At 39.6% G+C, this 12,581-nt stretch overlaps 1 protein-coding gene across 1 annotated transcript; it reads right to left on the bottom strand.

Annotated features, from left to right (window-relative positions):
• Positions 1–1,315: 1,315 nt before the first annotated feature.
• LOC114503696 (olfactory receptor 7A17-like) lies at positions 1,316–5,559 on the bottom strand. The gene is made up of 2 exons (XM_036032455.1): positions 5,381–5,559; positions 1,316–2,488 (listed from the first exon to the last, which is right to left on the bottom strand). Exon 2 carries the CDS (start codon positions 2,470–2,472, stop codon positions 1,504–1,506), a length of 969 nt encoding a protein of 322 aa, XP_035888348.1. The 5' UTR covers positions 2,473–2,488; positions 5,381–5,559; the 3' UTR covers positions 1,316–1,503.
• Between the last annotated feature and the right edge of the window lie 7,022 nt (positions 5,560–12,581).

Genomic DNA, 12,581 nt, shown 5'->3' with positions numbered 1-12,581 from the left:
ACTCTAGTAATCCATTGACAATGAGGATATACACACACACATATATGAATATACATATACTATTCATATATAACATATATTATTCAATATATATCATTCATATATAGTGTATATTATTCATACATGTTACTCATATATATGAACAATATCAATATTGTTATTCATTGTCCATTTCATGGTTATAACACAATTTAGAAAAGAGGAGACATTTCATTTGGAGCATTGGAGTCATAGCTATATGCAGCACTTTAAGTTTTAAAGCAGAAACAGGAAGATAATTCAATGAAGAAACTATAAGCATGCTAACCAATTCTTCACCTCAGTAGAAAAAAAGAAATAACCCTTGTCTTTCTCTGTCTCACATATTTCACTTAGCATGATAATACCCACGTTGTCACAAATTTCATTCTTTTTAAGGCTGAGTAATAATATTTCATTGTAAATATGTACCACCTCTTTATCCCTTCATCTATCAATAGATATATAAGTTGCTTCCATACCTTGGCTATTGTAAACAATGCTGCAATGAACATAAGAATGCATATGTCTTTTAGACTAGATGTTTTTTTATTTATTCAGATAAATATTCAGAAGTGGGATTGGGGAGGTCATATAAGTGTCTAATCATGATATTATACACCTGAAACTAATATCATATTGTATATTGACTATAACTTTTTTAAATTTTGGGAGGCGTTTGTACACAGACACCAGTCTTCCATACTTCAGTGAATACACGTACAGTAAAAAAAAAATTTCATAGTAATCAAATGTGTGGTTAAAAATTTTGCTTCCTCATTTTTGAGGTTGTCTCTGACACTAAGACTGTATTAGGTCAATCTCTTTATCCAAATCTGCCTTTCAGTGTAGACTTCACTTGCAATATATGTGTGATAATCAATTTTTGTTAGTACCTATAGTAGGCAGTGAGGACACTGGGCTGAAAAAAATACACTAACAGACTAGTTATAAAACTCAATAGCATGTTAGAGTTTACATATCAGGAAGAATAGCTAGGATAGTGATGATGATGTAGGAAAGAATGACAGACTCAAAGTGACAACTCTGTTCTCAAATTTTCTTCTACAATAAAATTATATAAGTGCCCTTAGTTGCCAAGTGTAGTTTTTTTCCATGTCAGCAATATAACTCATGACTATTCTTTCAGGAATACTATAGAAAATTTACTTGGGAAGTTAGATATCATTTCAGAGAAAAATAATTTTAATAAATCCAATTTATCTTATAAAATAAATGGAAATGTCCAAAGATTTCTCATCCAACTTTGGGGAAAAAATGGGGAGAGTAGGAAAATTTAAAAATGAAAAACTGTCCATATATCAGACAGAGCGGGAAGCTCAATCAAGTGAGTTTTTAAATTGTATAGGGAATTTCAAATTTTAATAAAATGGAAATTCCAGTCATTAAATAGAAAGCGTGATTTTTCCAATCTAATCAAAGAATAGCAATTTCTGGCTCTAATGTTTTCAACATTATGTGCAATTATGGGCATTTTTTCAGACCCAGGATGATTGGTCTTTTTATAGCTGCCATCCCAAAGAATCCTTTCAGAGCCCCCTTTATGTCTTTGTTCCTGAGGCTGTAGATGAAGGGGTTCAGCATGGGTGTGACTACAGTGTACATCACTGAGGCTGTTGCACTTGAGAGTGAGCTGTGGGTACCAGCAGAGCTAAAGTACACTCCTGCACTTGTGCAATAAAATAAGGAGACAACTGACAGGTGAGATGCACAAGTAGAAATTGCTTTATACTTTCCCTGAACTGATGACATTCCATGTATGGAGAACAGTATCTTAGAGTAAGAATAAAGGATCCCAGCCAGGGGACCACCACCCAGCAGACCAACTCCAAGATACATCACCATGTCATTAAGAAAGGTGTCAGAACAGGCAAGTTGGACCACCTGTTTCAGTTCACAAAAAAAGTGAGGGATTTCCACATCTGGACAGAAGGATAGCTGCAACACCATTAAGCTTTCTAACAAGGAATTCAGGATACATGTGATCCAGGACATCAGAACCAGCAGTCCACAGAGTCGGGGGTTCATGATGACCGTGTAGTGCAGGGGGTGACAGATGGCCACAAAGCGGTCATAGGCCATTACAGTCAGGAGGAGATCATCCAACCCCGCAAAGAGCAGGAAAAAATACATCTGGGTGATGCAGCCTGCATAGGTGATGGCTTTACTCTGTGTCTGGATGTTCACCAACATCTTCAGGATGGTGGTAGACGTGAAACAGATGTCTACCAAGGACAGGTTGGAGAGGAAGAAGTACATGGGGGTGTGGAGGTGGGAGTCTGAGCTGACAGCCAGGATGATGAGCAGGTTTCCCAACACAGTGATCAGGTACATGCAGAGGAACAGCCCAAATAGGATGGGCTGCAGTTCTGGTTCTTCTGATAGTCCCAGAAGAAGGAACTCTGAAATTTGTGAACCATTGCCTCGTACCATGTAGTTGTGCTCACAACTAGGGAAAAAAATAAAATGATTAATTTTTACACATGTAGGTATTACCATAGTGAAATGCTAGAATGTATGTTTTTCAGTCAAGAAATTATACATTTATATTTATATTGAGCATATTGTCTTTAAAGAATTTGATGTGACATCTGTGATTAGGAATTCTTGTCCCACACTCAGTCTTATCCCCAAGAGGTCATGTAATATACAGTCTTAATGCAAAAGTCTTTCATGCACTTGAGGAATTTATGTTGAGTACCAATCATATTCTAGGGTAAGAGTATAGAATGCTGAGAAACAAAGTTCTCCCACAATCCAATGATGGAGACAGAATATAAATTAGCAAACATAAAAAATATACTGTGTCAGAGGATGACAGATGCTATGAAAAAAAGCAGGTGTAAAATAGAGTGGATGGGGCTCTGTCTGATGTGGCTCAGTAGATTAGTGCCAGCCTGTGAAGCAAAAGGTTGCAGGTTCAATTCCCAGGCAGGGCACATGCCTGGGTTGCGAGCCAGGTCTCCAGTAGGGGGTGCACGAGAACCAACCACACAATGATGTTTTTCTCCCTCTCTTCTCCCTCCCTTTCTCTCTCTCTAAAAATAAATAAATAAAATCTTTTAAAAACTAGAGTGTGTGGTGTGTTATATTTTACAGAGAGTTCAGGAAGCCCTGCAAACCAGGTGACATTTGAACAGAGCCCTGGAGAAAGACAGAGTGGGAGTCATGCAGTTGTCTGGGGGAAGTGTGTCCCTGTTGTGAGAAGGGTCAGGGCAAAGACTCTGAGGATGGCATTTGTTTCAGATACCCAAGGCTCATTTTTTAATTAAATTTATTGGGGTCACATAGATTAATAAAATTATATTAACTAATGTCATCTCAACAAATTTAATTTAAAAATAAATCAAAGTATATAGGTTTCATGTATAATTCCATGATATACCATCTGTTTATTGCATGTGAGCCCACCACCCAAAGCCAGATCTTCTGTCACCATGTATGTGACTCCCTTTACCCTTTACTACCCTGTCACCTCTCTTCCCTCTGGTAACCTCCATATCATTGTCTCTGCGCCTGAGTTTTTGTTGTTTTATCTTGTTTGCTCATTTGTTGCTTCAGTTTTATATCACATATGAGTGAAATCATATGGTTCTTGGGAAGTCAGAGTGTGAAGGGGAATGAGCAAGAGGCAGAGTCATGAGGGATGGTGTCAGAGAATGTGGAGGAACGAGGTGGCCTTAGCTGCTGCTGCTACTGCTATCAAGACATAGGTAGTCCCTCTCCTACATGTTGTTCTTTTTTATTTTACATTTTGTTTCGAAGGATTCCTGTGCATAGAATTGTTGTTTTCTTTATTTCCATCTTCTGGTTAAGATTGTAGTGCCTGTTTTTAAAGGGCCACATTTTGGAGTACATGAGCTTAGGTAACACTGCCCACAGTGTTACTTAACACTCATGCCCCACAAAATATGCGTGTGTGTGTACACACACAACACACACAGCACACTGTGACCTGGGTCCTCGTGACTCCCTGCTCTCCTCACTTACCACCACATTAATTGGGAAGAGAATGATATAAGAAAGGCAAGTTTTTAACATCAAATTATCTTTATTATAAAGAATGTAGGAATATTTCCCAACAAGTCGGTAAGCCTCCCGAGAACATGTAAACATGGGAATCCATTTTAATGACATCATTTTTGTGCCCTGTATTAAAAAATTTAAGAGACATTTGGGGAAAAGTGAGAGAGGAGAGAAATAGACACAGAGAAAAATGAGATCCAAAAGCTCAGAGGGCCCATGAGCAACTGACATGAGGACAAAGCTGCCTGGTTCTGGCAGCATTCCCACCGCAGTTCTATCCCCTTGACGCCCAGAATAACTGAACAAACAGCAAAAAAAACCCGATTTACCCAAAAGAGAAAAGAGCACTATCTTTATGGTGTCAAGATATATTCCTGATTGAACATCCACTAGACCAATAAGCTAAGGGAATAAACACACAACTTACAACAGAAAATATATAATGTACAACAATATGAAGGTACTAAAAAGATAATTGGTGAGATGTTTCTAAATGATTTTAGGTGCAAAACTTCTTGAATCAGAAAACTGAATCTCAGTTTTGAATCTTGGTCTACCAACCACATGTTAGCTGCTTGAACTTAGAGAAACAACAGAATGATTTTAAATTAATCATTATATGTTAATCATAAAGCTTAGCACAGTTCCTCCCTGTTACTAAGTGAATGGTTATCACTGATGATGAGATTTGGCTAATTTTTTCCCCTACCCCGAAAATATTTCCATTGCTTCCCCATCTCTTGGTAATAAAGGATTGCAAAGTAATGCTCATTAGCATATTAAATGCAATTTTTCATGTGGATTTCCCAATGTGAACAATGGTACTCTGCAAGGTATGTCTCAGGACCTGCTATTGCGAGGTAATATCTATGTCCATGGGTCTGAACCTTTCTAACAAATACAAAACAGGCTCAAATACAACCTATCTTAAAAAGTTAGGAAAATGCCCTCTGTTACTCTATTTTCCTACTGTCCTTAACTACAAAATTCCTCTAATATGTTCTAATTTTATTAAAATACTTTATGCCTCCACTTCCTTCCTCCATCTCATCCAACTGGACTTCCATTCTTATCTCTTGATTGTCAACAATTACTCTTGTATTGCTGAATCCAACAGACACTTCTCTTTGCAAGATATTAAATAAATTGATTAAAAATTAATTTGTGTAGCACACAAAGACGGCAACCTCTCAGCTGTGAGTTAGGCTGGTTTGGCTCTCAGGTGACTTCAAGTAGAAGTTCTTGAAACTGTTTGTTGTCAGGTTCCAATATCTCGAAATCTTTCCTGAAGTAGCTACTGGGCTTTCAGACTCACCTGCATGGGGTCTTTGAGTGGAAATTCTTTTTGTGGAAGTCTGAATTCCTGCCTGGATCATTGATGATGAAGACCAAAACTCTGTCCCCAAAGAAGACAACAGAAAAGAGTAAAGTGTTGGTCCCCAACCAGACTTAGGAATCCCAAGGCAACAATCATGTTCTGTCCAGTTGAAGGTGCACACCCTAAGGGTCTGCAACCAAGAAGATATTTTCAGCTCCCTTTATCTGCTCATTAGGGACTGTTTTCATTGTTACTCCCACCTCTGAGCACATTATTTCCCCGTGGGACCCTGGTCTGGAAAGAAAGGAAAATTTCCTGCTGATTCACTATTCCCTGTAGACCATATTAGAGGTCAGGTGAATCCAGTTTTTGTTATTCCTTTTCTATGAACTCACCTGCCTCCCAGAGGCCTAATCTCCTTCAACCTTATCCTAACCTTAAGTTAATATTTTCTCCATATCTACCACTGAGGAGTCTGTCTTGACTTGGACTTCCACAGTATTGACTTGTGGTGGGAACAGCTCCTGATATCTTCAGAAAATTGCTAACCCCTCTTCAACAAGAGAGAGAGATGTGTTCCTTTGCCACAAAACAAATGGTACTATAATTCGTGGCTTTATCTGACTTCTGACAGATCAATTAGGAGATACATACTTATAACTCTAATTTAGAGCTATCATTTATTCCTTCTATTAAAAATGTTTAATTATAAGATATATTTAGATCTTTTTATACACTGTAGACTGAGCTTAGAATCTTATGTGGATTGTCTTATTTCATTCTTACAAATGTCCATTCTGTGTGGTTGGTACTATTATGAAACCCATTCTACATTTGCAGAAATGAGGCTCAGAGGGTGAAGCATCTTCCCTAAGTTATGAACTGAGAAAGAGATTGGCTTTGTTTGGAACTCCCTCAAGATGCTTCTAGTCCAGACCAGTGGGTCTCAACTGGAGTGATTTTGCCACCAAGGAACAATTGACAATATCTGGAGAAATTGTTTGTTGTCAGCAACTAGGGAAGTGCTACTGGCACCTAGTGGATTGAGGGCAGGGCTGCCTCTCAATGACTTACAATGCATGGACTGCCTCACCACAAAGAGGTATCCAGCACACATGACAACAGTGCAGAGATGAGAAATACCATTCAAGACCAGAACCTCTCCAGCATCAATGGGTATATGAATTTGGGATCTTGTTTAGTTGTAGATTTTGATGGGCAGGTCTATGGTGACCCAGAGATTCTGCACTTGTAACCAGTTCCTAGTTAATACTGATGCTGCAGGTCCCAATCTGTGACCACTCTGAGTACCAAGGCTGATGTCCAGTGTTAGCTTCCAGGGCAAGTAGTTTTTCACCTCCTTCAGGAAGAACCTTCTCACACACACACACACACCTCAGGTCTGGCCTTAGGCTGTCAAGTGTTGGACTCAGTAGCTCGGCTTCAAGCTCACACATGCCTCTTGAGTATTTCTCTCATGACAGGAAATGACACTTTCAAGCATTTTGTTCCTTATCTATACAAATAGAGAACTTCCAGCTATGTTATGGAGATGGCCTGAGAAGTTAGTCACATTTTAGAGCTGATGGAAAATCACTGGCACAGAGCAGATGCTCAATTTATAGCAGCAATGTGACTATGTCCCAGTTCTGCATTTACTAAGCTCATTGGGACACAGAGAACCTTTAAGTGAGTCCAGCACTAAACTATACTACAAGGCCACTGTAATCAAAACAGCCTGGTACTGGCATAAAAACAGGCACATAGACCAATGGAACAGAACAGAGAGCCCAGAAATAAACCCAAGCCTCTACGGTCAATTAATATTTGACAAAGGAAGCAGCAACATAAAATGGAATAAAAATAGCCTCTTCAACAAATGGTGTTGGGAGAACTGGACAGCTACGTGCAAAAAAAATGAAACTCGAGCACCAACTTAACACCTTATACAAAAATAGATTCAAGGTGGATAAAAGACTTAAATATAAAGCGTGACACCATTAAAGTCCTAGAAGAGAATATAGGTAGGAAAATCTCAGATATTTCACACAGAAACTTTTTTACTGACTTGTCTCCTAGAGCAAGGAACATAAAGGAAAGAATAAACAAATGGGACCTCATCAAAATTAAAAGCTTTTGCACAGCTAAGGAAAACAGTATCAAAATAAAAAGAGAACCAACTGTATGGGAAAACATATTTGCCAATGATACTTCAGACAAGGGTTTAATCTCCAAAATATATAAAGAACTTACACGACTCCACTCTAAGAAAACAAGTAACCCAATTAAAAAATGGGCAAAGGACTTGAACAGACACTTCTCCAAGGAGGACATACAGAAAATCCAAAGACACATGAAGCAATGCTCAATATCGCTAGCCATCAGAGAGATGCAAATTAAAACCACAATGAGATACCACTTCACACCAGTCAGAATGGCCATCATAAACAAAGCAACAAACAACAGTGTTGGAGAGGATGTGGGGAGAAAGGGGGTCCCTAGTGCACTGTTGGTGGGACTGCAGACTGGGACAACCACTATGGAAAGCAGTTTGGAACTTCCTCAGGAAACTAAAAATGGATCTGCCTTTTGACCCAGCAATTCCATTGCTGGGACTCTATCCTAAGAACATTAAAACACCAATACAAAAGAACCTTTGCACCCCAATGTTCATAGCAGCACAATTTACAATAGCTAGGTGCTGGAAGCAACCTAGATGCCCATCAGTAAATGAATGGATCAAAAATCTATGGTACATTTACACAATGGAATTCTATGCAGCAGAAAGAAAGATCTCATACCCTTTGCAACAGCATGGATGGAGCTGGAAAGCATTATGCTAAGTGAAACAAGCCAGGCAGTGAAAGACAAATACCACATGATATCACCTTTAACAGGAATCTAAACAACAAAACAAAACAAAAAAAAAACTAGCAAAATATAACCAAAGACACTGAAATAGGGGATAGTCTGACAGTGGCCAGAGGGGATAGAAGAGGGAATTTCAGGGGGGAATGGGTAGGGATTACAGGAACAAATTTGGAGGACACATGGACAAAAACTAGGGGTGAGGGGTAATGGGGGGAAGGGGGGAGGGTTGGGTGGGTGGGCTGGAATGGGAGTAGGGGGGAGAAAACTGTACTTGAACAATGATTAAAATAAAATTAAAAAAGTGAGTCCAGCATGGCCCTGCCCCTGGAAGAGAGAGAGCTGTGATCTTGAAGGTGGACCTGCTCTCAGGGCCCCTCACAGGGAGCAGCGAGCTTGAGTAGCCACCATTCTGAGCTGTGCTGAACTCAGTGATATGACCTCTGACCTCTGACCCTCTCACACTGGCTCGAAACAGCCACAGTAAGATTTTGTAGACTCTCCCATCTGTTCCACTCTTGGGAGTATCTGCAAAGCTGATGTTTCTTGGTGAATCAAATTATTCCATCTCTTTTTATCTTCCTCGTTGCAAGTCTACAACATATATCTCATAAACTTTTGGTGCTTGTGTGTCTGTTTCTGCTCCAAGTTGAACTAGTTTCATTTTTTCAAAGTTACTGATTCCTTGCCTCATTACCTCTAGGGATCTGCACATCCCCACCCTGAATGTGCCTCAAGGGGGATGAACATGAATCTCTACTGTTTGCCTCTGATTTGGGTGGGAGGAGGGGTGGTAGAATGCATGCAGAAAATGCCTAAGAAGAAGCTGTAAGAGGAAATGTGATATTCCCCCCTTTCTCTTCCTCTTTTCCGTCATGTGAATGGACCTGTCACATAGGAGCTGTTCCACCAGCCCAGGTCCCAGGTGAAGACATCCACTGAGCAAAGCACAGCTGAGTAAGAGCTACAGACTCTCCACAGCCTATGTATACTGTGATGAGGAGTAAATTTTATTATTTTTAACCACTGTGGTGTTGAGAGTTGCTTGTTACCAAAACTGATTAATACATTCCTTTGTGTAATTCTTTTTTAAGTATATTTTAGTGATTATGCTATTACAATTTTCCCAATTTTCCCCCTTTATTCCTCCTCTGCCCTGCACTGTCCAACCCTCCAGCATTCCCCCTTCCCTTAGTTCATGTCCAAGGGTTGTACATATAGGTTCTTTGAGTTCTCTGTTTCCTATACCATTTTTGACCTCTTCCCATCTATTCTATGACTACCAATTATGCTTCTTCTTCCCTGTACCTTTTCCACCCTATTCCTCCCCTCTGCCTCCCCACTGAAAACCCTCCATGTAACGTCCATTTCTCTGATTCTATTCCTGTTCTAGTTGTTTGCTTAGTTTTTGTTTTCATTGTTTTCTCTTTTTTTTAGGTTCATTTGTTGACAGTTGTGAGTTTGTTGTCATTTTATTGTTCATAGTTTTTTTATCTTCTTCAATTTCTTAGATAAGTCCCTTATTATATTTCATATAATAAGGTCTTGGTGATGATGAACTTCTTGAACTTGACCTTATCTGGGAAGCATTTTATCTGCCCTTCCATTCTAAATTAAAGCTTTACTGGATAGAGCAATCTAGGATGTAGGTCCTTGCCTTTCATGACTTGGAATACTTCTTTCCAGCCCCTTCTTGCCTGCAAGATTTCTTTTGAGAAATCAGCTGATAGCCTTATGGGTACTTCTTTATAGGTAACTCTTTCCTTTCCTCTTGCTGCTTTTAAGATTCTCTCTTTATCTTTAACCTTGGGTAACTTAATGATGATGTGCCTTGGTGTGTTCCTCTTTGGGTCCAACGTCTTTGGGTCTTTCTTGCTGGGCTTCCTGGACTTCCTGGAAGTCTATTTCCTTTGCCAGATTGGGGAAGTTCTCCTTCATTATTTGTTCAAATAAGTTTTCAATTTCTTGCTCTTGTTCTTCTCCTTCTGGAACCCCTATAATTCAGATATTGGAACATTTAAAGTTGTCCCAAAGGTTCCTAAGCCTTTCTTTCTTTTTTCTTTTTCTTTTTTTCTTTTTTTTTGAATCCTTGTTTCTTCATTCTGTTCTGGTTGGATGTTTATTTCTTCCTTTTGTTCCACATCACTGATTTGAGTCCTGGTTTCCTTCCTGTCACTGTTGTTTCCCTGAATATTTTGCTTTATTTCACTTTGGGTATCCTTCATTTGTTCTTTCATTTTGTGACCAAACTGAATCAGTTCTGTGAGCATTTTGATTAATTAGGCTTTAAATTCTCCATCAGATAGGTTGGCTATCACCTCATTGCTTAGCTCTCTTTCTGAAATTTTGCTCTGTTCTTTCATTTTGGCCCTATTTCTTTGTTCAGAGCATCTGTTAAGTTGTAAGGGGGCGGGACCTTAGGTATTCACCAGGGCGGGGCAACCCTCTTTGCTGCACTGTGGGGGAGGGGTCAGAAAGGGAACAATGCAGCTCTCTTGCTCAGCTCTAGACCCATTTTCCAATGGACTCTCGCGTGAGACTGGGAGTTTCTTCCACTGTGGCAACCCCCACCATAGTCTACAGTCAGCTCTGAGTCTTAGTTTCCTGTTCAGCCAGCTCCACTCACTTGGTCCGCTGCCTTGCCACAGGTTCTTTCCTTCCTTTCATCTTACTGGTCTGGTTGGTCTGGTTGACCGTTTCTTTAATTCCTTGGTTGTCGGAGTTCCATGCAGTTTGACTTTGTGGCACTTCTGGTTGTTTATTAATTTTAGATTAGTGGTTACCCTCCTTTTGATTGTGTGAGGAAGCAAAGGGTTTCTACCTATGCCTCCATCTTGGCCAGTACTCCTGTGTACTTTTTTCCACTTATATGAGGTATTCATTTTATTTTTTAATATATTTTATGTATTATGCTATTACAGTTGTCCCATTTTTCTCCCTTCACTCCCTTCTGCTCCCTCCCACCCGCATTTCCCCCCTTTAGTTCATGACCATGGGTTGTACATATAAATTCTTCGGCTTCTACATTTCCTACACTATTCTTACTTTCCCTTTCTATTCTCTACTTACCATCTATGCTACTTATTCTCTGTACCTTTTTCCCCTCTCTCCTCCTTCCACTCTCCTGTTGATAACCTTCCATGTGATCTCCATTTCTGTGGTTCTGTTCCTCTTCTAGTTGTTTGCTTCGTTTGTCTTTGTTTTTGTTTTAGGTGTGGTTGTTAGTAAGTGTGAGTTTGCTGTCCTTTTACTATACATGTTTTTTCTTTATCTTCTTTTCTTAGATAAGTCCCTTTAACGTTTCATAAAATAAGGGCTTGGTGATGATGAACTCCTTTAACTTGACCTTATCTGAGAAGCACTTGATCTGCCCTTCCATTCTAAATGAAAGCTTTGCTGGATAGGGTAATCTGGGATATAGGTCCTTGTCTTTCATGACTTAGAATATTTCTTTCCAGCCCCTTTTTGCCTGTAAGGTCTCTTTTGAGAAATCAGCTGGAAAGTCTGATGGGAACTCCTTTGTAAGTAACTGTCTCCTTTTCTCTTGCTACTTCTAGGATTCTCTCCTTCATTTTAATCTTGGCTAATATAATTATGATGTGCCTTGGTGTGTTTCTTCTTGGGTCCAACTTCTTTGGGACTCTCTGAGCTTCCTGGACTTCCTGGAAGTCTATTTCCTTTGCCAGATTGGGGAAGTTCTCCTTCATTATTTGTTCAAGTAAGTTTTCAATTTCTTGTTCTTTCTCTTCTCCTTCTGGCACCCCTATGATTCAGATGTTGGAATGTTTAAAGGTGTCCTGGAAGTTCCTAAGCCTCTCCTCATGTTTTTGAATTCTTGTTTCTTCATTCTGTTCTGGTTGGATGTTTATTTCTTCCTTTTGTTGCACATCATTGATTTGAGTCCCGGTTTCCTTCCCTTCACTATTGGTTCCCTGTACATTTTCCTTTATTTCACTTAGTGTAGCATTCATTTTTCCATCTAATTTGCAACCAAATTCCACCAATTCTGTGAGCATCCTGATTACCAGTGTTTTGAACTGTGCAGCTGATAGGTTGGTTATCTCTTCATTACTTAGTTGTATTTTTTCTGGAGCTTTGATCTGTTTTTTTCATTTGGGCCAATTTTGGGGGTCTTGACATGCCTGTTATGCAGTGAGAGATGGAGTCTTAAGTATTCACCTGGGTGGGGCAACCCACCTTGCTGTGTTATGATGCTGTATGTGGGGGAGGGGTCTGAGAGGGAAAAAGGGTGCTTGCTTCGATCTCTGCCAGATTTCAGTCACTTCCCCCACTTGCCACAGGCAAAGTGGGCCCTTCTGGTGCTGATTCC

This window comes from Phyllostomus discolor, chromosome 8 (genome assembly GCF_004126475.2).
Source record: "Phyllostomus discolor isolate MPI-MPIP mPhyDis1 chromosome 8, mPhyDis1.pri.v3, whole genome shotgun sequence".
In the NCBI taxonomy this organism is placed as follows: Eukaryota; Metazoa; Chordata; class Mammalia; order Chiroptera; family Phyllostomidae; genus Phyllostomus; species Phyllostomus discolor.
Note: the sequence above shows the minus strand (reverse complement) of the source record. Positions and strands in the feature narration are given on the sequence as shown.

Excerpts from the sequence above, each read along its gene's own strand:
- LOC114503696 (XM_036032455.1), bottom strand. The coding sequence starts at position 2,472 with ATGGTACGAGGCAATGGTTCACAAATTTCAGAGTTCCTTCTTCTGGGA.